This window comes from Aptenodytes patagonicus, chromosome 15 (genome assembly GCF_965638725.1).
Source record: "Aptenodytes patagonicus chromosome 15, bAptPat1.pri.cur, whole genome shotgun sequence".
NCBI lineage: Eukaryota > Metazoa > Chordata > Aves > Sphenisciformes > Spheniscidae > Aptenodytes > Aptenodytes patagonicus.
The window spans coordinates 11,700,754-11,727,106 of NC_134963.1; the positions used below are offsets into that span (position 1 = coordinate 11,700,754).

The 26,353-nt window shown below is 50.2% G+C and overlaps 1 protein-coding gene across 1 annotated transcript; it reads left to right on the forward strand.

Annotated features, from left to right (window-relative positions):
* The first annotated feature begins 4,748 nt into the window (after nt 1-4,748).
* Nucleotides 4,749-26,124, forward strand: LRRC75B (leucine rich repeat containing 75B). The gene is made up of 4 exons (XM_076352772.1): nt 4,749-5,039; nt 9,902-10,030; nt 13,242-13,354; nt 24,936-26,124. The coding sequence occupies exons 1-4, from the start codon at nt 4,782-4,784 to the stop codon at nt 25,456-25,458; spliced, it is 1,023 nt and encodes a 340-aa protein (XP_076208887.1). The 5' UTR covers nt 4,749-4,781; the 3' UTR covers nt 25,459-26,124.
* Nucleotides 26,125-26,353: the final 229 nt, after the last annotated feature.

Sequence of the window (26,353 nt, forward strand, 5' to 3'; positions counted from 1 at the left end):
ACCTAATTAATATTACATGGGATATTGCCACCATTTCTCCATCAAGTGCAGAGTCTCAGCAGTGCCTGTCTGCATGCAGTTGCTACTGCCAGCACTGATGCTGCGGGAATTCCCTAAGAGCACAGTCCAACTGATGCTGCGTTCATCTTTTATCTCCCCACCTCCATGTACTCTGTACAACCATTAAGGGGATTTTTTCCCTGCAACTGTGCTGTCATGGACAGGTGGACCTTCTCCAGGTCTGTGCGGCTTTGTTCAGTCAAGAGTTTACAGGTCTTTGGGCTATGAAGCTCCCCACATACATTTTCCCTCGGACAGATCATGGCCAAACAGCAAGTGCGTTTGCCCCCAGATATAATGGAATTAACTGTGGAGCCTGGACTAGGCCTTTGCACGTACCTCTCCAGGGCTACAGCTCCCTTCCCTGCAGGAGGCTTGGCTTTGAGGGATATGCCAACAAGCTCAGAGCCACGAGAAATAACAACTTGGGAGCTCAGACAAGCTGGTTTGCAGGCAAACAAAAGCTGAAGCTGTAAAAGTGTGAGGCAGTCAATGCAGTGTCTGGCAGCACAGCCTCACCACCGCCTTAATCCTCTTTCCCTTCTTAAATGCTAAATTAATCAATTATATTTCCAGCCCAGCAACAACAGTCAAAAATGTAACCTTCATCATATACAAGGCAAGCATAATTAGGATTGTCATTCAAATCCAGCTTGACCAGCATACAAATCAGAACAGCCTGAGCGAGCGTGCGGGTGCGTGAGTGCATGTGTGCGCGTGTGTGTGTGTGCCTGGTTCCTCCCAAGCAGGGGCAATTGGAATTGCAGTCACACCATAAGCACCACGGGGTATTTCAAGGAAAAGGGCTGTGGCACGAGCTCTGGTTGCAGCGACCCAGCTCTGCAGTCTCTGCAGGGAGTGCTATGGTGGCGAGCACTACCCAAACAGGGCAGAGGCACGTTATACAGTGCAAACTCAAGGCAACCTTCCAGTTCTGTCAGGGAGGAAGGCACTACCTTCCCAGCCACAGCACGAGCCCAATCTCCCAGCCTAGCTTTGCATACACCACAGACCCTATAGGGATGAGACGATACAAAAATGAGAGGCCTTGGCAACCTCTAACCACGGTGCCGGTGTGAATTCATAAGGGGTGAGCAAGTACTATCCCTTCTGCCATCTACTGATGGGCAAACCGAGTCACGTGGGGCTAAGCATGCTGTGTGATGGCAAGAGCAAGCCAGGAGTGTTCAATGAAAGCATCAGCCCAAGGCTCAAAAGCAATTAAAAAAGCAAAGTAAGTGCTAGGAGACAAACAGAGCAAAACCACAAACCTCACTGTGCTATCAGGCAGCTCCAGGGTGCATCTGCATCCCCATGGCTGTTGTGCCAGTTCGCTAGAGGCTACAGCAGGACTAGAGGAGGGGCAGGGAGCTAGTTAAGGATGATCTAAGGTCTGAAAAGGTATGAGACCAAGACTCATTAGTCTGGGAAACAGAAACCTGAGAGGAGACACAGCAGAGGTTTATCATTCGAGAGTGGCTTAGAGAAAATGAATAGGGAATGACTGCCTGCTGCCTCTTCCAATATTTAAGCTACAAAGCATCAAATGAAAACAGTAAGTGACAGATTCAGAACAAAGTAAATATTTCTTCACACAACACACAGTTGAACAGTGGAACTCACTGCCCTAAGATGCTATGGATGCCCAAAATTTGTTCAGGCTCAAAAAAGGTTTAGGAAAAACCCATAAAGGACTACTAAATGCAGAGATCCCCACCTCAGGAAATTTCCAAACTACAGACAGACGGCTGATGGTGAGGAGAGTATTCAGGAACATACCAACCTGCATCCCCCTGTTCTTATACTCCTCGCTAGGCATCCACTGCTAATTCAGGATCCCGGGGGAAAGAGACTTGCAGTCTGATCCAGCGCAATCACTCTTCTGTTCCTGGCACTGACCTGAGCTTTCCTTACTTGGTCTAAAGGCCAGGAGCTGGGAACGTTCCCATTACTGGACACTGGGATGACAACAAAGAGATGTGCTTACAGCACAAAATTTGAGTGAATAGCGAGAGGATCTCTGCTTTCTATTTTTCCCATTTCTCATCTTAGGAGAGATTTTTGGGAAAACTAACTCAGCCATGCTGCACCCAGCTAGCTGCAGTTGGCAGCACCATATACACCTGTGTTCAGGTTAGAAGTAAGTTAATATCCTTCTGAGAGGTGCTAATATCCACTGGGATAGGGTGGAAGAATCCTCTTTCCAAGCCTCAAAACCACAGCTTGTGGTCACTGTCACAGTCCCCACTCTGTCCTACTCAACAAGCTCATGAGCTGATCTATCTCCCTGGAGAGTTTTCAGGTGCCCTTGCCACTGCAGGGAAGAGGAAAGGGAAGGTGAGGACATTCCTGTAGATTGGTATCCCCCAGGTCTTGCATCCTCACCTACTGGCTCAGTCTCTCCTAGGGCTGCATAGGACCAGAGGATGCAGTCTCTGACAGAGTCTGCTCTTCCCAAGCAACCTCCTGCCTCCCCCCCCTATATGCAGCAAACCTTGTTGACCATCTTAGCTATAGAAAAACACCCACTTGCTGTCATGTGCCCTTTGAAAGTGCACACACTGATAGGACAGGATTATCTCTTCATCTGCAAAGAGCTGCCAGCCAGCCATTCTCCTTCAGTAAAACCAAGCAGAGCATTGGTGTGTTTCTCATTAGCTCCTATTATTCATGCTATTGTAGTGTTTTCAGTTTTAAAGCACACAGATGAGAGACAGCTGAACTGCTCCCACAACTGTTTGTTTGTTAAGAGGATTTGATCTGTGGCGGGATGTTTTCGAGTCACATGCAGAGGAGAAGGTATCCTGGTAACAGTGCTGCTTGCTTGCCCTGGTTCTCCCACTGCCTCGGAACAATGCACACGGTCTCATCCCCGCCTAAGTGTAAACTGCAGATTATGTTTCCTTCTCCTGACTCTCGGAGATAAGGTATGAGACAATTCAGCCATACAAAGCCATTCTGCTATTAAACTGATCCTTTTGTTACAAACCCTGCTATTGCTGCTTCTCCCTTCAGTAGCACTCACAGAACAGAGCAGGCAGAAGCACAGATCTAAGGCAGTCTGTGCAGTTGCCAGACGGCAGGGAAAGGCCACCGTGCAACCCTCCATTGACACGTTTACCCATCGCTCCAGCCAGGCAGTTTTTCTCCTTCCCTTTACTCCCAGTGACACTCCTGCAGCCATAACGCTGCGCCCATACAAGTGATTTTCTCTTGACCCAGCCTCTCTCAAAGCTCTCTGACCAGATCCTGAAGTCCTTACTCAGCATCTACTCCCTCCAAATGGTATTAGCCTGACTCAGGCTCAGTAATATCTCAGGATCTGTCGATGCTAATTTCTCTCTTGCAGGTGCTTAGCTAGAGCAGGGAGGGGAATAACAGGGAGATGGACAGCCAGGGCTTTTGTCTGATCAAACATTGAGTAAAACTCTGAGAAGGGCTGTCAGAATTTGGCCCATCATGGTTAGAGTTCCGTGTAAACACTGTGACAAAATTGGTGCATTGGCCAGGCTGCTTTAGAGTCCAGCCCCATTTTGTCCCTGTCTCTTCAAGCCAGACTCAGGTCACACGTAGAGTATTTAACAGAAGCTGCAATGATGCAGAGCACCCACATCTCCATCCCCATTCACGGCTCTGAGGAATGCTGAGAAGGAAAATTAACCTTGCTAGCTCTGTACAGCAAAGAGCCATGGCCATCCCCATTCCCCCAAAGTGAGGACCCAACGGCCACAAGACCAGATTCTTCTGCGGATGCATCAGATGATACTTGTCTAATGGATGCACAAGGCAGCGGGAATGCCAGGCTGTCCTATAACTGTGTGCCCCCACATTACAGCTACCAGACACTCCTGCTCTGTGTGCAGGACTTGCAGTCTGTCATGGGCACCTGGGCTCAGTGTGGTGATAGTCCTGAACAGAAGTGAGGCCACGGCTCCAGCTCCAGAAAGTGGAACGTCAGGCTGAGCCACTGGTTATACTGGTAGCATGACTCAGCTGCCTGCAAAATCTCAGCGGTTGGAGATGGGATCCAGGCTTTGTTTTCTGCCATCCTGTTGGATGGCAGCGATTCTGTCTGAGGAAAAGCATGTGCTAAACTTGCTGTGCACTGCTGGGGGAGGAAGGGATGCATACGAGGAAAACACTTCTACCCACAGCAGGTAAGGAATGGTGCCAGCATCGTACTATCAGTTGCAGATGACAAGCAGTGGGCAAAATTCCTGCCACTTTCTAGATTCATAAAACACCTCCTCTGGGTCCAACAGCAGACTGATAGAAAACACAGCCCACAGAAGCAGTCCCAGCCACATGGCGTGTTTTGGAACCACTGTTAATCCTGACAACCTTTTGCAGTGTTCAAAGAGTTTGCCCAGGGAAAAAAGCTCCCCAAAATGCCTGGATGCAAGGAGCGGTCCCGGCAGCATCCGCTTCTCTCTTTGTCTTCTCCACCAAGCATCTCCCGGCAGAACAAACCCGGGAGGAGGAGGCGCCTCCGGGAGAAGAGGCAGCGGGGGCTGCCCAGCCGCTGCGGAGGCGGGTGCTGGGTCAGGGACCCGAACAAAATACCCCTGGGGCGTTGCTCCTTCGGGAGCGCCGGGAACCACCAGCCGGGGAGCCGGGGCGGGGCCGGCCGGGCGGGGCGGCCCGGACCCCCCGCCTCCCCCGGCGCCTCCCCCGGCCCAGAGCACGGTGCCCGCCCGGTCCGGAGGCATCGGATCGCGACCATGGGCTCCCGGCTGAGCCGGCAGAGCAGCCTGGAGGAGGAGAGCACCGAGGAGCCCTGCACCGGCCGGCTGGAGGGCGGCCGGGGCGACTTCCACCTCTCCTCCCTGCTCCTCCACCCGCAGAAGCTGCCCGGGGTGCTGCGGAAAGCCTCGCCGGCGCCCTACGTGCGGCGGGTGGGGTGGCTGCGGGAGATCCAGGCCACCATCCGGCAGCACAAGCGGGAGCACGCCGTGCACATCCTCAGGCTGCTTAGGAAGGTAAATGCTGCGGGCGAGCCGGGCCCCGGGGCATCCACCTCCGGGGCAGCGCGGGCAGGATCGGAGCGGCGGGCAGGGCAGGCAACAAAGGGCTGTGCGCGGCGCGGACGGTGCCGGCCGGGCCGGGGTCTGCAGCCCCCCCCCCCGGTGGTATGGGGTAGGGAGCCGGGGTTTACAAGCCCCCCTCCTCGGCGGTGTGGGTTTGCAGCCCCCCTTGGCGATGCGGGGCGAGCCGGGCTCTTCGTGCTGCCTTTCGCCGCTCCGTGCCCCGGCGGTGCGGGAGCCGCCTCTCTCGGTCCCCGCCGCGGCAGGCAGGAGAGGTTGCGGGGAGGCGACACCCGCCCTGGCTCCCTGCCACCTCCCCGTGTCCCCGCCCGAGCGAGGGGCACCTGGCCCGGCTGCCTGGGAGCAGGGGCTGGGAAGAAGCTGGGAGGAGGGCTGTGCTGCACGCAGGAAAAGGGGTGTCCAAGCCTCAGCTGTCCCCATCCACACCTCTCCGTGCCAGCCCCTGGGTGTGCTCAGGATCGATGCCCCCCAGAGAAAAGCCACTGCCATCCCACTGCTACCACATCCCGATACACCCGCCCAGCCAGGCTGGCCAAGATCTGTCTTTGGGAGCACCCAAAATGGTTTTGGAGAGGACCTCTGGGACAGCCTAGGCTGAGAGGAGAGGTAAAGGGGTCAGTGTATCAGTGGGAGCTTGTTTCTGTCTGCCGCCATTCAGGAACAGAAAAGCCAGTGTGCAGACAGCGTGGTGCCTAACTGATGCTGAGGACAGAGCCCTGCTGCTGGAACAGAGCCATCTCCTCCATCGCTCAGTGCTACCATCACTTTCCAGGCAAACTCAGCTCCCCCAAACTGCAGGCAACTCTGCAATCAGTAGCACAGGGGACAATTCCTCCCTCTGATTTGGACATAAAACACCATCAGTTCTTAGCTTATCATGTTGCTTCATTAGATAATGACATAATTCATCTTGGGAACATACTGAGTTTCTTGCCATAGGGGCAAACAACCTTTGGGTGTGAGTACACTGGAGCAGGGACTGGCTTGCTGGAATGCTTGTACAGCCGTACTACCAGCTGCAGGGAGCTGCATTAACAGCCCTGCCTCTGCTCTGAACGTCCTGGGTTTTACAACACATCTAACAGTGGTGGTCAATGCCCTGGGCCACCAGCAAGTTGCACACTCATGAGTAAGAATTTACAGGACCAAAAATCACACCTCTGCTTTTCCTGTCCACTGCCCTAGCATTCACATGAGGATTGTTACCAGCACCACAAACACCCTCCTTGCCATGCATACAGATAGATAAAGCCTCAGCAGAAAGCCTTATGTGTGCACCAGTATGGCAGACAAGGGTTGAAAAAGATTTCAAAGGCAGTTTTGGAAAGGCACTATTACAAGAAGCTTGTGAAGAGAAAGAGGCAACCACTCACTTCATGAACGTGGCAATGTAACACGAACAGACTTTTGTAGGGCACTCCAGAGGCCAGAAATACAGAATGTGATTTTCGATAGTGCTCAGCACCTCTCCTTGAGACTGAAGCACTGGAATCCCCCACAGACCTTGGAAATCTCCAGAAGGTCCATCTGTGAACAGCCAGGGTTTGAATGCTAAGTCACAGGGCCATCTGGAATGGAGGGTCGTTTCTAAGCCCTCCTTTCAATGCAGCCTGCCAGCTCCTTTCAGGATCAGTTAAACAGTTGGCTTCCCCACATCTGCACTGGGAATTACCATGTCCTGAACACTCACATTTTGTCCGCTGCCCTTCCGGTTCCCCTTGTTATTCCTGGTCCCCACCTCTGCCTGTCCATGTCGAAACAGTGACCCTCTGTTCATCTGCTCATGACAGAGCAGTGGGATGTGCATCCTGTAGTCACAACACAGCCTTCCTCCACCAAGTAAGACGGGAACCCATCCAACGCCACCCCAAAGCCTCCAGTTCGTTGCGTGCTCAGAGATTTCAGAGACAGAGGGCTACACCGCTAACATGTACTACACCCTTCAGCAACTAAACACAACTGTCAGCCAGGCTGGTGTCATGTAATCAGAACCAGTCCTCCTCACATGTCCAATGTCATCTTCAAAGAGTACTATGATCAGCCTTTTTTCTCATTTACAAATTTCCCTCACTCCTCAACTAAATTCAGCCCTTAGCTTGGTCCCCAACATGTCTTTCCTTACACAAACTGGCTTACCTTGGCAGTAACACGCTCTCAGGAGTCACGGATTAATGTGTCCCAGGTGAGGGTCTGTTTGTTACCTGTAAAAAGAGATATACCTTGTTCACTCTAGTGGACAGTGAGGATATTTAACACCATTACCTCATCACTGTGCCTTGGGTCAGGGTGCAAACACCCCAGAGAAGGCAGAGCAATGGCGAGACCAGAATTGCAGCCTCCCCAAATGAGCAGATGTGCTCAGCCAGACCGGAGGACATGGGCTCCCGATGCATGCCTCCTGCTGCAAGGCAGCCTGCTGCTCCCAGCAGACACAACCCTTGTCCAGCCCTGCAGATGTACCCCACAGGATGTAATTCTATCTGCCAGTGTTTTTCGACCTGTGGTCTGCAGACCCCCAAAGGGCTGTGGACTGCTCCTAGGATGTCAGGAGGGTGTAATAAAGTAAAGCAAGCAAGCCAGCCAGAAGCAGATCCGCTAACAGATATGCAAGATCCTAGCATTTTAGAAGACTGCACAGAGAACAACTACAAACCACAGGTGTACAGTCACTTGCATTGTAAAGGAACACTCAGACAGCTCCATTGCACATCATCTTACCAGTCTCAGAAATACCCACCTGCAAACTACAGGTGCTGGTCTAAGTGGGCATTGCTCAGCTGAAGCCAGGGGAGACATTAGACTTACACCAGCAAAAAGTCTGGTACAATCTGATTTCCCTATGCTGAGACAACAGCCAAATGTCATTTTTAAGATAACAGCATTAAGCCAACTGAACTGGCAAGACTTACAATATTCTGCTGTCTGCAGCCACCCTTTAGGTGGTACAAAATTTTCCAAGAAATGTGAGAGAGAGGGAGAGAGGGAGGGAAGCAAGTAAGAGGAACCAGAAAATGCCCTTGGGATAAGAATTTATGGACTATCAACGTGAGCTGAATATTTACAGCTATATTATTTATAAAACCCTCGCAGGCAGGATTTATAATGGGAATGCAGATTCATCTTAATGGTATAGCTCCAATTGGGGAAGTTTAATTACTGCTCCGACATCCACTGCTGCATGCCCAGCCATGCCATCCTCTCAGCAGCTTTCTTCATCTGTGCCTATTACAGTTGGCGTAGGAGGCTCCATTTCCCTGAAGCCTTACGGTTAAGGGAGACATTGGCATGATGCCTTGGTGCGCTCCTGGCTCACATCCAGCTGTGTCTGTGGCTGTCTGTCCTTCAGGACTGATCCACTGCTTGGATTCCTTGGTTGCTTATGGGTATCATCTGTGTACACACAGTGATGGGGCTGTAAAGCATTTGATTTATTCTCCCTTTCTCCACCAGATCTGTAGCCAGGGTCTCTTTGGTATTGTGCTCTCTGCTCTGTCCAAGCATATCCAAAGCAGGAGAGAGTGGATACAGCGCTGGCTTTGATTGCTCCTTAGGGTTAAGATCCCACACCTCTGTCAGCTATGGCTCCATCCCTGCTGGTGATACATGTGTGTACGCCTAGCTTTTTTTTTTTTTTTTTTTTTGAGCTCTTAGTGCATCTTTTACTAGGTGGTGCCTGAAGCACACATTCAGTGAAGCAGTGCGAACATATGGGGCACCCATTTGCTTATTCATTTCTTCTGGCAGCAGCATACAGAATGGGCACTTGTTTCCTCCCTCAGCTGAGCCCTCCTTGTCAACTGAGTCAAACCCAGCACTACCCCTATTAGGGAGCTTTTTTGTTCTACATTTCTACTCCTGGGGTATTTTTTTCTGCCCTTGAGGTATTTTCATGTGAGTATGGGATCTCTCTTTCCCAGATGCTTTTTTTTTTTCCCCCACAGCTCTGTGGTACCTCCTGATTGTAATAACTGTGTCATATATTAGATCTTAGCTTTCCTCTTAGCAAGAAACAGCTTAGTTCTTTGCAGTATCACCCATCTGGCCCCTGGGGAGGCTTTTTGTTCCCAAGGATGCTGAGGTTTCTTCCAGCATGTCCAAAGGTGCCCCATACCCTGGTCCATGCAGGTAAGTTGCATGGACCACAGCTGTGCCCCTAGCTCACACTGTGGAAGATGGGAAGAGGATTCCCCACGACTGTCATGTAGAGCTATCTATAAATTTACCATTACACCCCGAAAGGCAATACTGCCAGTGCTCAGCACTTACTGAGAACTTCAAAGCACAGCTAAACTCATACTGATGGGCAGGACTTTTGCTCAGCCAGCCACCACCAGGGTGCATGGCAGTATCTAAATACCCGAGAAAGGTTTGATTCTTCCAGAAAAGCTGGGATTGGAGAAACAGGTTTAGAGCCAGCCTTCCTGCTCGGCTTCTTCAGCAGATTCACACATAGAGGCTGACAAAACTGTGAGTTTCTCTGGAGCTAATTCTCTCTGGGCTCCAGCCAGCCTGGAAATGATACCGTTCTCACCTTCCTGTGGTAGGTGGAAACAGGGCGGTCAGTCCCTAGGCTGACTAGCTCAACTTAACACTGCATCTCATTCAGCTCTCTGGCTGTCCACATCCCCCATCACAGTAGTGCTGGGTCAGACACAGCTTCTTCACCTTTGTTGGATAGTTTCCTGTATCGAGCGACCAGCTGGCACCTCATGGGATTTACTTTCTGGTTTCAAAACACCTCATGGTTATAGCTCCAAGGGAGCCCGTGTATCTGACTGACCATGTTTTTCTTGTAGGACCTGGGACTGGAAGGAACGTTCCTCAATGAAGTGCTCTATAAAAATGCAACTTTCCTCAACTTGGTGGATCCCATCTCCCATGACTTGCTGATGAGCCTTGCTAGAGATCTGCAGTGTCCCAAAAAGGTGAACCCTTCCCTCGGCTCAATGGACATTTTGCGACATAGCACTGATGCAGAGAGCCCTAATGGGGTGGCTTGTGCTGGGTGGTGCTCTGCAATCCTTCAGAACCAGCCAGTGTATGCCCTTGGAGTGGTAGCATATAGACTGTTGTGCATATTTCTGTAGAAATCAGTTAAAGCTACCTCAGAACACATATGCAACTGAAGGAGGGGGCAGTTATGCACACAGAAATCAGGAATTTACTTTTTGTGCCAATAGGAAACTTGATGACAGGGTACAGGCCAGATAAAAATGTATGGGGTGGATGGTGGTGCCATATTCACTGCTATGCCCCAGAGGTTCAAAGCAGCTAGCTTATGGGGGGCTTATGGGGCTGCAGAGGGGAACAGAGATCTCTGCACATCTGGCCAGGCTGGTGCCTCTGCAGGAGGAGGACAAGAACCTCTCTCTTCCCAGGCCCTTTGCCATATGTAACTTCCCTAACCCAGCATTACACCCCCCCTATAACCTCCCAAATAAAGAATGGTGCCATAGGAATATATTGCAACTCAGGGTTCAAGAAGCAAATGTGTTACATGCACAGTATCCCTGCACTGCTCTGGCACTTTCCTTCAGAGAATGAGGAGAGCAGAGACAAAGAAAGGCAAGGCTGAGTGCAGACAAACATCACAGATACCACAGTCCCACTGCAACACCAGCATCTACTTCTGTTACCCTTTGCCCCCACAAATACTTGGATTTGCAATACATTCATTTGCTCATCAGGCTTGGCAAGCGTCATGTTTGCTTTATAAGGAGAGCAATAGAGTTAATTTCTTTATTCAAAGGGAGATATTAAGTACACACAGCTCAGAGCAAACAGCAGCACCCTAGGGAATACATTGAATGCCTGGTGTAGATTAGTGGCATTTCTAACCTTGTTCTGCCATCTCCTGAGGCTCTCTGATAACAATTAACCAGTCAGGTCTCAATAGCCAAATTACATTTAGCCAAAGTTTAATCTTCATCATTGGGCTGCAATGCAGCCTGAAAAAAATCTTCTTTTCAAGTGTAATTTTGTGCAAATTTTATAAGCATCTAAAAAGGAAGGAGGTGGGTTGCAGCAGTAGTACCTCTTAACCATGCTTCACTTGACCTCATCTCCAGCTGTTCTACCAGACCATTTCCAACCTCGTGCTGTGCCATGCTCTTCAGGGGAGGCAGCATGAGGGGACATTACCCTACTCCAGTACTCAGGTGCCTAGCAGATAACACACTACAATTTTTATATACTGGCATATACCCCCCTCTATTTTCATGTCTCATAGATGCACATGCTTATCTGCAATGACACATGTGCCATTATATAGATAAGATTTTCCCCATTCCTAAGGAAGATGTTGAGCACCTGAGCTGCCCCTCAAAGCCAACAGGAGTTTAAGGGGTTGGAGAGACTCAGCACCCTACAGCACTAGCACCCTTCCCAGCACAAACATTGGCAGACCACGTCCCCTCTCCGACCCTGGCTGAGCATCTGGTGGGTGTAACTGCATTACAGGCAAGCAGGCTGAGTGCAATTCCCAGTCTGTCTGTGGAAATTAAATCAGTGAGGACACGGGAAGGAACAGGAGTGTAATTCTCAGTTGTGAGCCAACAAACACTTGCAGAGCATCGTGCCAGCTTCTGTGCTGAGGCGTGGTGTGCATGTGCACCCATTTGGAAAGGTTTGCTGTTGTAGGTGACAACAGGGTGCCAGTTGCAGCCTTGCCAGCACAGTAGTAGCCTAGAACAAGGCACCTAACCCAAGGGCATGGGCTAGTCTCCGTGGGGATCCTAGGGGAGCTGGGACAGGGATCAGGGGTGTTCAGCTAAGCACTAAGGCTGGGATCCCTCTCCACTTGGCACAGCAGAACGGCCACATGCTGGCAGTGCATCCCTGGGGAGTTCAGCTGATTCAGTGACTGCTGAGGAAAGTCACAGTGCAGCTGTTGGCCCACAGTACAGCACTTTAACCGCTTGCAATAAAGAATAAATTAGCATATTCCCTGACAGCTTTACTATATGTTTACCTATCAGATCCCTAAATGCACATGTTGCACCACGGCTGGAGGGCAGGTGTCTGTCAGCATTTGGAAAATATGATAGAGGGGGCAGAAATCCCAGCCTTCAGCAGCTGCCATTTGCCATTCTGCTTCACCAGAGAAAGAGAGGTGCTGTTCAAAGTCATGGCAATAGAGAATGCATGCAAAAATAAACCCAGGAAAGCAGCAACCATCTTGGTGCCATCTTTTCCTGATGAGTTACTGCAGGGGCTGGAGGGAACTGCTGGCATTGGGAAGCTCCCAAACTCAAACCTCCAGGAGCAGAAAGGACTGCAAGGAAGTAAGATGGAGTATGGGGAACTCGCTGGTCCCCTGTCCCAGCATCTCCCAGCTGGAGCATGGCAGGGAACAGAGTCAGGGTGCTGCTGCAGGAGGAGCACGGATGTCCCAGGGCACATCTCTCCCAGCAAGAAGCACCTGGGGGTTGGGGCAAGGGTGCTGACTGCTGAACTTTACACGAGGGGGACAGATGGTCAGTCCAAAGACAGTATGCAGTCAGAGTTTGGGAGGCATGGCAACAAGGTAATTGATAGAAATTTAGCATAGTCCTGTAACACAATGAGTTGGCAGCTTGTCTGCCCAGCTGGCGACGGGTGCTGCTGAGGATACAGCAGCGAGGAGCTGAGACACCCATGCTGTCACCACATTGGGCTTTTTTGAAAGTGGAGACCTTTTGAAGAAAAGGGCATAGGGGGTCCCTGCACAGAGCCCTTCTCGCATTGTCAGCCACCCCTGCCTTCCTGGGTGTTGCCTGGCCTAGAGCAGGACCCACTACCACAGCTCTAGAAAATAATCCCCTCTTCTAAGCTCCACTTGCTCCTTGGTAGGGTGTGAAATTGTAGCCCCACTCTGGGCAGGAACATGCTGCCTGGGCTGGGGTCCTTCCTGGCAGTGCAGAGCTCCTACTGCTCCTCCTCCACCCCAGGAGGAGATGGGTTATGGCAGAGAGGCATCTCAGGCCTTCTCACCATTCCTCTCTCATCCTCTTTTCCTCTTCTCTTCATCTCCTCCCCCATATACATTCCCCTGCTCCACTACCACATCTGTTCCTTTCCCATCTTCCTCTGTCCTCTCCCTTGCCTCCTGTTCTTGCTGTGGTGCACACAGAGGCTAAGCTGTCTCTTTGCTTTCAGGAATATGACCCCTGGAAATCCTCGGACAGGATCTGCAGGCAGCTGATTTACCACCTAACTCCCCACTCGAAATGGCACCGGCATGGCATGCCTCGGAGGAAGTCCCAAGTGTGGTAAGCCGCCTGGCAGGGACAGTGTGGATGGGCATGGAAGGGGATCTGCCAGGAGAAACCGTGCTGCAGCCAAGCACTATCCCAGTCTGCCACTACAGCCCTTCTCAGAGAAAGGCAGGGCTTAAAATCTGCATGGCAGCCTCTGCTCAGTCTCTTAGAAAACCTCAGCCAAACGGCGCAGGGTCAGTGCCAACACCCCTCTCCCCGATCTGGTTTGCTATTTACTCCTTTTTATGTAGTCTTACAGTTCCTCAACCTCTCCCAAGTGCATTGAAATCAATCCCACTGAAACGGTGATTGCACAGTGCAGACAACCCTCCCGGCAGAGCTTGCAGGGTGTTTGGCCCTAGGAACATGGCTAAAGCTGGCAGCCTTGCAGATACATACCCCCACGTGCCGAGCTGAGCCAGCCCCCAGCTCTACATCCCACTTTGTCCTTGTCTATCCCAGTATACTTCCCTGCCTGCGGGGAATGTCTCCCATTATGAGGCACTACCACAAGCTGATCACCCCATTCAGTAGGAACCACTTTGGGGTGGCTGGCAGAGAGGTGACCATCCTTACTTACCTCCCACTTCTCTGCAAGGACCAGGAGAGGGACCAGAGATGATGCAGAGCCTCACGCACAGGGAACCTGACTCTGTGGCACGTTGGCCACGGACAGCTACCGGATGGCAGCTGCTTTCCACTACTACAAACATATTCAGATACCCACACTTGTTCTCTCCTTGACACTTGGTGGCTTTTCTAGCCAGATAAAGAGCAATCCCTACTTTTTTTAAATCTACCCCTTCTCTCCTCATTTTCTTTGAGCAAAACCTGTTCCTGTGACACAGATCACCAGTGGCTGAAGAAAAGACAGAGAAGTAACTAAGAAAAGAGGAGCTCATGTCAGCTCTATTAGCTTCACAGGAATAAATGCAGGATTGGGTAAGAAGAAATGCAAAACTGGCAGCACTCTGAGAATGGCCTTAGGCTTTCCTGAGACTTTCAGAGTCTTTGATGCATGTGCCAGCAACTTAAAATCCCCCATGGGAATTGACATTTCCATCGTACCTTTCATTCTGACTCTGAGGCAGATCCCCAGTGTGTCTTAAGGAATAAAATCCCTAATACCATGATTTCCAGGCCATCTGCCTCTCATACCTGTAGCCCCACTTTGCCACTGAATCTGAGCCCTCTGTGACTTTCAATGCTCTCATCCCCAGCACCCCACAGGGCAGGACTGTTTGTGCCAGTTTGCAGGTGGGAACCACAGCACAGAACAAGACCGAGGGACCAGAACTGAGCGAGTCCTTTTCCAGACCCACTCAGATGACATTGTCCCTGTGGGATCCTGCAGAGCACTGGAGATGCAGGAAGCAGGTCTGACCTCATCCCTGTCCCCTCCCAAGATAGAGAAGAGAGGCTTAAAGATAAGAATTGCTGGAGACAGGGAGAGCCCTACAGAGGGTGGCTGTCTCCATTCCTTTCCAAGCTCCCTTTTGCTGAAACCCGGCCTCGTTCTGGTTTTCCAAGTGAGAAATCCCTCCCTGCCACTACCTAACTCAACCCTCTGCCCCCGCACTCCTGTTTGCAGGCAGAACAAACCTCTTCCAGTTGGACTGTCAGACTGGAGGTGTTCCCTCTGACTGCACAGCCCTGGGAGAGTGGAGGATTGCCTGCTGCAAACTCATCACTTACTAACGACACAGAGAGCAGGTCTGTGTCCAGAGGAAGAGCTCTGGGCCCCATGAGCCCAAATCCCACACAGAGGGGTCAGGCCCAAAGTAATGACCAGGTACAGAGCATCTGTGAGCACAAGCAGGGAGAGGGCACCAAGGCAATGTACAGCGGAGGGAAATATAGGTCTAACGTGGGTGGCCCGGCCTGGCAGCCAGGCCCAGTTGCAAGGTGTTACATAAGGCACAAAATAATTTTGATTATATATATTAACATTAATATATAAATATTAACTATAAAGATGTTAATAGATAAATATTAAACAGCAGAGCTTCCTCTTTTAAGGCTGGAGACGAACTGGCTTGCAGTTTGCAGAGTTGGCATCTGAGGTCACTGCAAGAAAATGGTTGTTGCCAGTAGCAGGAAGGCAAGAAATAGCAGCTTCATTTGGAGATATCAGGACCTAGTTTTGTGCAGCAAGGCTGTTTTTACCTGATCTGAATTCTCCACTTCCCTCTGTCTGCTAGGGGGAGTATTTTACTATAATCTCTGTCTCTGAACCCGTGCCCTTGGCTTGCACCCTTCCTGCCTTCAAGGTTCCGTAAAAAGCATGGGGGTAGCAGCAATACTTTGAAGGCATTTCTAAAATCTACTGGGGATTTGGGACAGCTGGGAGGAATCAGTGCGTGGAGACCACATTCAGGAACTGAATTCTCCTCTCACTTTTGCAGTCTCCTGGGCTTTGGCTTCTGGTTTTCACAGAGCTGATGCAGGACACCCTTGTTCTCTTCTGAAATGCGATTTCTGCTTTCTGGCAGCATGTCAGATGGGTCCGGGAGATAATTAACAAGCCCAGCCATACAGAGAGCTTAGAGCATCTGCCAGGTTTTAATTATGTTTGGGCTGTTACGGAGATGTGGTATGGGTGATGGAAAGGACCTGCAATACTGGAGCCAGATCACACATCAGGTGTTCCTCCCCACTGCCAAATAGCAAACCAGTGGGTCAGAAACAAACTACCTGTAATTACATCCCCATCTACTATCAGTGGGACCCAAAACACCCAGCAAGTACAAACCTGAGCCACTCATGAACTCATAAAGCAGAAAGGATAAGATACATTTCTCCTGTTTCGATACACAGCAATGCCAGGACATCTGGAACTGTATTAAGAACCAATCATACTTCCACCAAGCAGGAATAGTCTTATGCTATCCACGCTATAGAGCCCAACCAGATACTAAATATTCACAAACAGACTAAGTCAGCAAGCATCAAATGCAAGAGCCTCCAGATACACACAGATATGTTCCTCTAGACCCGCTTAACCACAAACCTGCTCACCACTAAAGCCAGAGGCCCCACCTGCTTCCACTACCACGTTAAATACTGATGTATTCAACCCAAGGCTATGACTGCAGCAAAGGTGCAATGTGCCTTGCACAGGACACAGTGGGCTGCTCTTTATCCTGTTTAGCCATTCCTCTAAAGAGCTACCGACAGAAGTGACTGTAATATGGCACCTGGCCCTGAGTCTGGGAGAGAAGTCAGGCCACATGTTATTATCAGCTGAATGCCCAAGGCCAGAAGCAGAGTCCATACAGAAACGTAGAAGGAGAAAGCTTATTGCAGCACAGTCGACTCAGTGCAACAGCAGCTGAAGCAAGGAGGAGAGATCCAGCCCAGGCTGTGTCTGGTTTCTCTGCTTGATTAAACTGTCAAAGGTGATGCTGGGAGGCAGTCTGCCCTCTGCACCCATGCTAGTGGGTTCTTGACAGTGGCTGTCTGCCTTGTACAATGAAGGGTTAGCAGTGTCAGCTGTGCAGCCACCCAAAGAGACTATTTCAGCTGCCCAGGTGATACCCGGATACATTTGCCACACTGAAAGCAAAGGGTTCAATTCTCCTTTCCTGCAAAATCCTGTCTCAGGTCTGCAGCTTCCAGTCAACAGCCTGCACCCCACCTTGCAGCTGACCCTGCTTGGGTTGGCTGCCTAACCAAACAGGGAAGTCGAGCTCTTGGGGGATTGACTGGGGGTTTTAAAATTAAAAACTCAAAAGCTGGAGGATAAGATTTCCACAGCAGGGACCAGCATGACCTTACTGCACAATTGTCAGTCCCTTATATCCTAACGGGAATTGAGTTTTAGCACCATTTTACAGTTGTATAGATCACTCACACTTAATGAGCAGAATACATCCTAGAGTGTTGTATAACTCCAGCTTCGCTTTCTCATTAAATTGATGTTTATAGTGTAAAGAGTAATGGATTAAGAAATGCTCCTCTCTGCAGACATAGGCTTTTTAGGCTATCAACACCACTTCTGTGTTATTTTGACAGATGCAGAATTTTTGGTTATTATTAATTCTTGTTTTCAGAAGTCTTGAGGATTCCTTAATTCAGCATTGCAGGAGAACTACGTGTTCTAGTGCAAGTGCCACCATCTGCATCCCTGAATCCAGGAGTATATTACTTTGAGGGCAAAGCCACACTGGACTGCAATTCAGAGTGGAGAGGGAGAAGGGTACCAGGTGAAGGCAACATTTGTCTGGAGAGCTAGATCACAGCCTAGTACTGCAATCAAGAAGCTGTGGATTACAACTGAGATGTCTTGGCAAAGCCACACCGGGGAACCTTATGTATCTTCCACTTGCATCATCCCCAGAGCTGGCTACTTCTGTGTAACTACTTTCTTTCTTGAGTGCAAAGGATCAAACCTGACTCCACAAAACATGCAGGCAGTAAACACAAAGTGATCTTTACAACCAGGGTGTTCCTAGCACAGAAAAACACCCCAGATTTTTCACAGTGACTGGTTCTGGAAGAGCAAAGGCAGCTGTGTGCATGGAGTTAGTAACTCCCAAACTGTATGCATCTAGGCCTTCCTTTTCACAAGTCTCACCACAGTTTTACTTTGCTCATCTGAGTGAATTTCGTTTTGAAACATCTTGGCTAATCCAAAGCTCAGTGGAGAACAGAGTATCCCTTCTGGGCTCATTGCTCTGTTTCTCAGATATTGATGTGCATTGTTCAGACATTGCAACATTAGATGCACTTTTAAAATGCAATGAAAGCACTTGTGTCTAGAAGACTGCAAGGAAACAGCTCCAAAGGGCTTTTGATCTTTGTTTTGGTTTTTTTTTCCTCCTTGAAAACATCACTCAGGGCTGCAGATGACAGCTCTGGCAGATTAGATCCTAGCCTTCACATGGCATGAGGTGAATATTAACTAGAGCTTCATGTCACCCTTATGCAACAGGGTAAATAGGCACCATCATTCTTGCTCTAGAGATAGGAAGCCAAGTTCGGGAATACCAGTCAGTTAACTAAAGCCACATGGTAATAGTCATACGGGAGTACAGGAACTGCCCCACACAATTTTTTCAAGAAGCTGCTGTTCACAGAGATGTCAGCTGGACAGACACGAGCTGGTGAATAAATTGTGGAGCGAGGCAGGAACTGTCCCCTCCCCTCATCTTACAGTGCAGAGAGACCCAAACACTACCTATGATCAGGGTTCCCAGCAGCATCAAGAGGCAGGTCCATCTGCAAAGGCTGTTGGAGATGGTAGAAAGGGTAATCCAGCAGCTTGACACTGCCCTGTCGCAGATCAGAAGAAAGAGTCCAAGACTGACAGGCAGGAGAAGCAGGACACTTTGATAGAGAGAGAGACAATGAGTGAAATAATGGAGGCTGGGTGGCAGATGGTAGCTAAAGGGAATCAGCAGAGACCTTGTGCCTTCATGACTTTTAGTTGAAGGTCTGACAAGGACATAGGCTGATACCTGACATTTACAGTGAGGAGGTAGCATTACTCCCTGCTTTGCTAGGATAGACCTAAATAATGAGGGGAGACAACCAGAGGTCTTGGATGGATCAAGTGGCAGCAGGGGGAAGGCCAAGGGTTCACAGCTCTCTGGAACACAGCTTCAAGGACAGAGTGAAGATGACAGCAGAGCCAGGAGGAGGAGAGGCATCCGGCTGCATCATCACCTACAGATATCCACGTCCCATCCCAGTTGCAGAGGGAGGGTGGTAGGAGAAAGGCCACCTTTGCACTCCCTTCTCTCCACAGCGAGGGATCTCCGCACAGTTGATGAAAAGAGCTTGGGTGCAAGGATGGAGATGTGACTAAGGGAATTCTCATGGAAGTGGCCTGTTTGTGCACTGCCTCCATCTTTACGGAGGTGCTGGGCCCAGCCTCAGAACAGCTCAGGCTGGGTTAGTCTAGGTCAGTGCTTTTGAGGCTTCTCTTTCCTTTTTTATGTCTCACTAGAGGCAGCTAAAGCCAGCCCTGCACAGCAGCACCCTGTGCCACAGGGAAGCAAAGCAAGCAGATTACGCTAAGCAGGCGATTAAAAAGCCCGGAGTCGATCCCCTAAATCACTGCTCAAAGCAGAGAAGCCATCCCAACGTGCCTGTCACTAGGTTCTATGCAAGAAAGAGCAGCCAAGAGATACCTGGCTCATGGCTAATTAGCCACTACTGGCAGTGCCTGTTAATGAAGGAGGGGATGCACAGTGATGGGATTCTCTGGTATCAGGAAAATTTTACATTTGGAGGCAAATTAAATGTAAAAATAAAAGGGAGAGGTGGAGAAAGCTGGTAATTCCCTAGAGAGGCAGGCAGGGAGTAGTGGGCACCCCTCATTACTGAAATCCTATCTGACTCTTACCGTCTCCTCCCAGTCTCTCTCCATAGCATGGAGACAAGGAAATGAGGCTGGGACTCCAGGAACCTGAACATTCTTGGGCTGAACAAGCTCCTCCAAACCCCACAAAGCTAACAAGAGGTCAAGCACAGCTGTGGCTGCTGCAAGTCCCAACAGAGCAACAATCAGGAGTCATTACACCCCTTCCCTGCAGCCACCAAAGACTTTAGCTGATGAGCAAGAAGTTGAAGGGATTCAGTGCTAATAAAGAAGTGTGCTGAGCCCTCAGCTTCATGGACTCAGAGAAGCACTTGGAAGAGGGCCTAAGGGTTAGGCCCCTTGGGACAGGTCCTGGAGACAAACAACTAGCAATTAATTTCAGGTCTCCTAACTGTTTCATCTCAAGACAGCTCTGAATTTGCTTACGTTAGCTGAGTTCCCAGGAGGCAGGAACAGTGACTGAGCCTTATTTGGGGAGAAGAAGATTTTTATCCCAGAAAAAAGCCAAGGGAGACACAAGATGGTTTCATCCCTTTCCTGGCCCACATTTCTGACTGAGAGATAGAAAACCTTCTTCCAACACCTGCAGGTCACTCAGACCCCTGTGCTGTCTGGACTGATCCTGGGTGGATCTCATATGACCAGGCTCATGGTGCAGCCTGGGGACTGCTGACTAATACCCGCTGAAGAATAGAGTTGGCACCTAGGGAAGGGATAAGTGGGAGAAAGGTCAGACCCCAAGGAAGGAGTTGGGAACGAAGCAAGGAACAACTTGTTTCATATGAGAAACAAGGAGATGTACCTAGAAGAGCTCTCACCCCTCAGGAGGGCTGGACTAGGGTTTCAAGCAGGGCGCTGGTCCGCTATACGCAGGAGGGCAGGCAGGCACCGTTCCTCACTGGATGCTGCATCTAGCTCCATGCAGGCAGTAGGGGACAGGCTGCTGATTGCCCTTGCTTCTTGCTCAGAGTTTCACAGAATTTCTCACTTGCAGCCATTTCTCCAGCATGTGAGGGAGTGGGGGGTTGTTTCCTCTCTAAGCTTGCTGCACATAATACAAACACAGTCTGCTTCCCTGCATCCAGGGTCCAGATCCTTGTTCGATGCAAATCCCCACAATTATAAATCTGCACACAGCACCAGCTGCGGTAGCATTAGGTTAATCCAGCCTCCAGTGCTTTGCAGTCCTCTGCCCACAAGTCCCATGGGCATCAAGAGCCACGTCGCTAAGTAGCTGTTTTGTCTCACACAAAGAAAAAAGCTTCTGCAGCTGAAGCAATCTTTAAGCCTATTTTACTTGCAGAAATTAGGGGATAATAGATGACCCATTTCCCTGGAAATAAACTTGGCATTTTCTCAGCTGCTGCACAAGTGTCTGAGAGCTTGGTGTCCTGTGTATCGTGCCACCCCCCCCAAGAGAAATAGAGCTTAGCAGAGCTCCAAAAAAATACGAAGCGTCAGATAATTCAGAGTAAAGCATCTACCCACATCTCCCTGTCCTTTTTCTGACAGCAGATATATTTACCTCTAAAGCAATAGAGGAGAAGGAGTGGGCAGCTATTCTGTACCCTGCCCCAGAGATGGTATTTAGCTGCGCCTCTTGGAGCTGCACAGAAACACCAAGGAGGCGAGGAGGAGAGCTGCCAGGGTTCGCAGCATGCGTGGGGCGTCAGATCTCATGCTTCAGCACTTACCAGAGCTGAGGGCCTGGCTGCAGCATTAGGGGCTATGTCCACCAGGGCGAGGCTTCTACAGACACATCCCTACAAAAGGCATTTTTATAGGCAAGAGAACTTAAACACAGGAGGAGCCCACAGTACTGAGCTAGGAGGCCCAGAATCATCCTGGCAGGTACAGCAATGAGGGCAAAAGGAAGCAGCGAAAACACAGGAAAGGAAAGAAAAACAAGCCAGCAAAGGAGGGAGGGCGGGCTCTGGCACAGAACAGGAGGGTTTAAGCACATTCAGCCAGGAGCAGTCCAGTCTGGAGAATCAATTACGGGAAGATAATTTGTCTGCTTGATTTAAGCCTCCTTGGGGTATTGGCTTGTTGCTGGGGAGAGCAGCAGAAGGTACCTGCTCTGGTCAGAGCACGATCCATGACTTATTACTGCAGTCCCTGCATAGCAGTCGACAGGAGGGGAGGTTTAACAGGGAAAGACAGACAAGCACATTGCTTTTGTCCTTCTGACATTTCCCCTCACTTATCACTGTTTGCACTTGGAGCCAAGTCACTCAAAAGGGGACCCCAAGAGCCATTAAAACTTACCCCCTGTTAAGAAAGCTGCTGTTGCAGACACAGCAGGAAAAACGGCACCTGAATGCTGAGGCCCGGCAGAGGGAGCGGTGCCGGCTCAGACATGCCCTCCAGTGGTCCCCACTCCAGCCTGGTTCCCATCCCAAACTGGGAGCTCTAAGGCTTGTTCCTTGTAGCTTTACAATAGGAAGGTCAGAGGAGTCTTTGCACAGATTCAGATAAGGCTTGGGGCCGGGGGGGGGGGCGGGGAGTGTGTGTCCCCCTACGTTTATGTCTCCTTTCTGCCCCTTGCCCAGGATCTGCCATGGGTAGACAGCAACTGGGAAGAGAATTTCCAGGAGCCACAGGCTGTGTTTGCACAAAACAGGCACTGAAGTAATTACAGGCTTGCTTCTATGGTTGTTTATCCTGTACCCCCTCACCTCCCCAACAAAGCCTTGCTCTAAACCAATACAGGCCAGAGAAGGCTTCTGTCTCATCTCTTGTACCAGCCCCTACTGGATTTAGGGGACGATTTCCCCTATGCAGTCAGGTTTACACTCAAGGTTCCTTTCTCCCTACTTAATCTGACCAATATGAATGCACACCTCCACTATGCATTTGATGCTTGGTTTTGCTAGAACAACAAGTACTCCATATCAAACACCCAGATAAAACATCTAGCACAGCTAAAGGGATAACGTTGTGCCAGGGGAGACCTGAGACTCTTCCAGCTTTAAGGCCAGTCCCCGATAGATTTTATACAAGTTGAACCCTCTTTTGTAGTAGATTGTGCTACACCACTGCCAGTGGTTGGTGACAAACTATACAAAAAACCCCACACATTGTTTTTCCAGGAGAGTTGAAATACAGCTCCCAGGCAGCCTGGGCTGATAGCAAGCATCCCTTGGATTACCAGGAAAAGGGCGGCTAGCCCAGTGCCATCCAGACTGCAGCATGCACAGTTCAGAACTCCTACTGCTATTGTAGCAGCTAAGAGAACTGCACTGCTGCTATGGGCAATGTGGTTGATTAATTCTTCACAGTCTTGTCTCTGGGGCCCTGATATTGGAGAGAATCTTCAAGTGAAGGCCCTTTGGAGAACTCACTTGTGTGCTTTCAGACCAATTATAATTCACCAGTACATCAGTCTCTGTTGTTTGACAGTATAGGACAAGCACTGCTCCCCTTGCCCCTCCCGTGATCCACTGAGGAGTAGTCTGGGTCATGTAAAGTGTAAACATTTAGTAAGTACTACATAAGGCTCTTTTAAACCTTTAGGTCTGAATGTAGGTTATTCCATGCTGTTATTATCTCCCTACAATGAGAGTTCATTAGCTCAAATGCATGCTTGCAGATACAACCTCAGCCTTGCACAGTGAATTCCCACAGGAAGCACAAAGACACATAGAAGTAGCCTGAACAAAGTGCTGCTAAACACAGAGCAGGAATTTGTGAGCTTGAGAGTTGACAGGGCAGGCCATGAGGTCTTTCCACCTCACACTCCTACGAGGAAGCACAGCTACAGGTTTGCCAGTGTTGAATGTGTCCATGAAGGGCTGTTGCCTGCACTGATGCACATTTATTCACTTGTATTATCACATGCTCATAGGGGATTATTAAGGACTGAAATTTCCAGGATGCCATGAACTGCATATGTAAAGCAAAGCTGTAGAGGCAGCGTCACATCCTCTCCACAACTGCAGAAGGGCCTGGCAACACTAAGGCTCGTAGGGACATTCTCACCTGCCATGGGAGCTCCTGCGGTGCTGCAGCCTCCTCCAAGGAAATTGCATGTCCCCATGTACCCATTGCTCTCAGGGACTGGCTGTGCCACAGGTGTGCAGGACACTACAGAGAGCCAGATAGGAAGAGTGGGGACCTTCAAATTGGTGGTTAATTCTTAGCCCACCCTGCTCCTCCCAAGCTCAACAAGGCACTTACAGACCCACTGAGCACATGATTAATGACACTAGCGGGGGTCCTACTAGGGCTCCCATATCCTTAAAGCTAGATGTGTCTGAAAGGACAGCAAGACTACTATCATTCACACTAAAGGATTAGGTTCTCATATGTTACACCAATACACATTTCTACTCAATCTTGCAACATATCCCCACCAGCTCCTATAGCCCCACAGCTCCCATAGCCCCACAGCTCCCACTTTTCACAGCACTCTCACAAACTCACAGTCCATCATCAAACTCCACATCCCACTCCCTTTGCATACCCAACAACCCCATAGCACAACTTTGCCTGCTGTACAGCTTGCCTACCTCCTCCTTACTCCACTTGCCAGGCAGAGAGCAAACAAAATATCTGAAACCAACTCTCTAGATTTCTTTTAGCACCCTTATGCCCTCCTCACAGCTGCAGCAGATCCCAGATGATCTGCTGACCAGAGAGACCCAAATAGGCAGCCACTGGTGCTGCTTACTGACTAGTGCTGCTTGGGAAGGCTTTTAAAGGGACATGCAGTAAATCCGCTCCTGGAGTGCAGTTTGCCTATAGATTGTTTTCCTGGTAAAATATCCATTTTTCAGCCTTTTAACACTGCTGTCCTCTGCAGTAGCTCTGCAGCACAGTCTCTTTGCAACAGGCCTTGACATTCACCTGGAGAGGTGGCACACAAACAGCCCCCACATGGTGCAAACCAGTGCATTTGGAAAGTTTGCCTGCCTTGGTTATTTTTGCTTTCCATGCCTGAGCATCTGTACGTGCACATACAGACAAACCCTTTGAAATGTGCTAGTGGAAGACACTTTAGCATCCTGCGTTTAGCCAGTTTTGGCAAAGTTGATGTGTAAGTAAGTGCTGAGAATATATGGGAAAGCCCCAGGACACAGTCTGCCCAGAGGCATGGTGCAAACCTTGTGCTTGTTTCCCAAATGAGACCCATTAACCCTTTGCTTAACGTTCTAGCCCATGTAGTTAATGTGTTCTCCCCTGTCCCAAGTGATCTGTCACTTGGGTGAGAGATGGATGAGAGTGGTCCCCTTAATGATTTCTCTCTCTACCCCTTTCCATCATTAGCCTGAAGACCAGCCTGCAGAAGAAGGTGAGCCAGGACTCCATGGATTTGTCAGGGATCCCCCTGACCATGCGGGATGTCCACCGCATGGCCTACTACCTGCAGAACAATGGGGACCACCTCACCTCTGTGGACCTGAGTTTCACCGAGCTGAATGACGACATGGTGCGCCTGCTGCTGCCCTTCCTCTGGGCACTACCCAAGCTCACTCACCTTTCCCTCAATGGCAACCGACTGACGCGGGCGACCATGAAGGAGCTGACTGACACCATGAAGGACATGAACAAGTTCCCTTGCCTGGCCTGGGTTGACCTCGGCAACAACGTGGATGTCTCCTCCATGCCACAGCCATTGCTCGTGGGCCTGCGCAAGCGCCTCAGCCAGCAGACCACACTGCCTACCATCTATGAGGCGCTCGACTGCGACTCAGAGATCTCCAGCGGGCATGAGGGCAGCCAGCCAGAGGACGAAGCAGCAGGAAGCACCCCGCCACGTGCTTTCTCTCAGCAGGGCTGCGAGAGGTGACTGGACAACAGGCCGGCGCTGGCACACTGAAGCTGCCCCAAGGAGAAGTCTTGAGTACAAACATCAAGCAGAGGGCCAGCTTTACCGGCTTCCTTTGGCTCTTTTCTCTCGCCTTCCCTGACATCTCCCCCCCCACTTGCTGTGAGACAAAAGCCTGTCGTCCCCCCACAACGTGCTCCGCTCCCTCCCTCACTGCCAAACCCATTGCCCACGTTCCAGAGAGGAACCAGTGACTTACAGTGAACCTGGTCCCCAGGCAGGGTCTCACTGGAAGACGGGAAAAGACCTGTCGGAGTCAAGAATATCCTCCAGCAGCCATTGGGTTGAGGGAAAGGGATGGGGGGGAACCTAAAACAGAAACAGGCTTGTAGTTTACTTCCTTTCTTCCTTTTCCTATGCACCTTGGAAACCTTGGGACCTGCAGCCTTGAGTGTGAAAGGAGGTACCCCAAGAGCCTAGCTGCTGTGGAGCTTAGCTGAAGGGCTCAGAGGCCAGAGCTGGAGCCCGGCAGTGTGTCTCCCTCTTGTGTCTGGCTCCTTTTGTTTTGTTTTTTTCCTATTGTGTGTTTTGTATTAACGTCTGAACAAAGGGACTTGGTCAGAGACCATTGGATTGCATAGGCTGGGGCGGACACATGGCTTGGAACTGCAGCATCAGGATATTTGCTGTGTGACCGGGGTGAGAGGGAGGGGAAGGAGGTATGTGTTGGTGGGAGCATGGGGGATGGGATGAGTTGGGATGGGATGGGAGGAGGGGGGAGGAAAGGGAGGGGGAACAGTCTCGTGGATTAGCAGGATTGGTTTCAAAAACTGTGCTTTTGTACTAAAATTACAAGTTCCAAGTGAAATTGAGGAAAAGCAGACAGCTAAGAGCATAACTGTGGCACTAGAGGAGC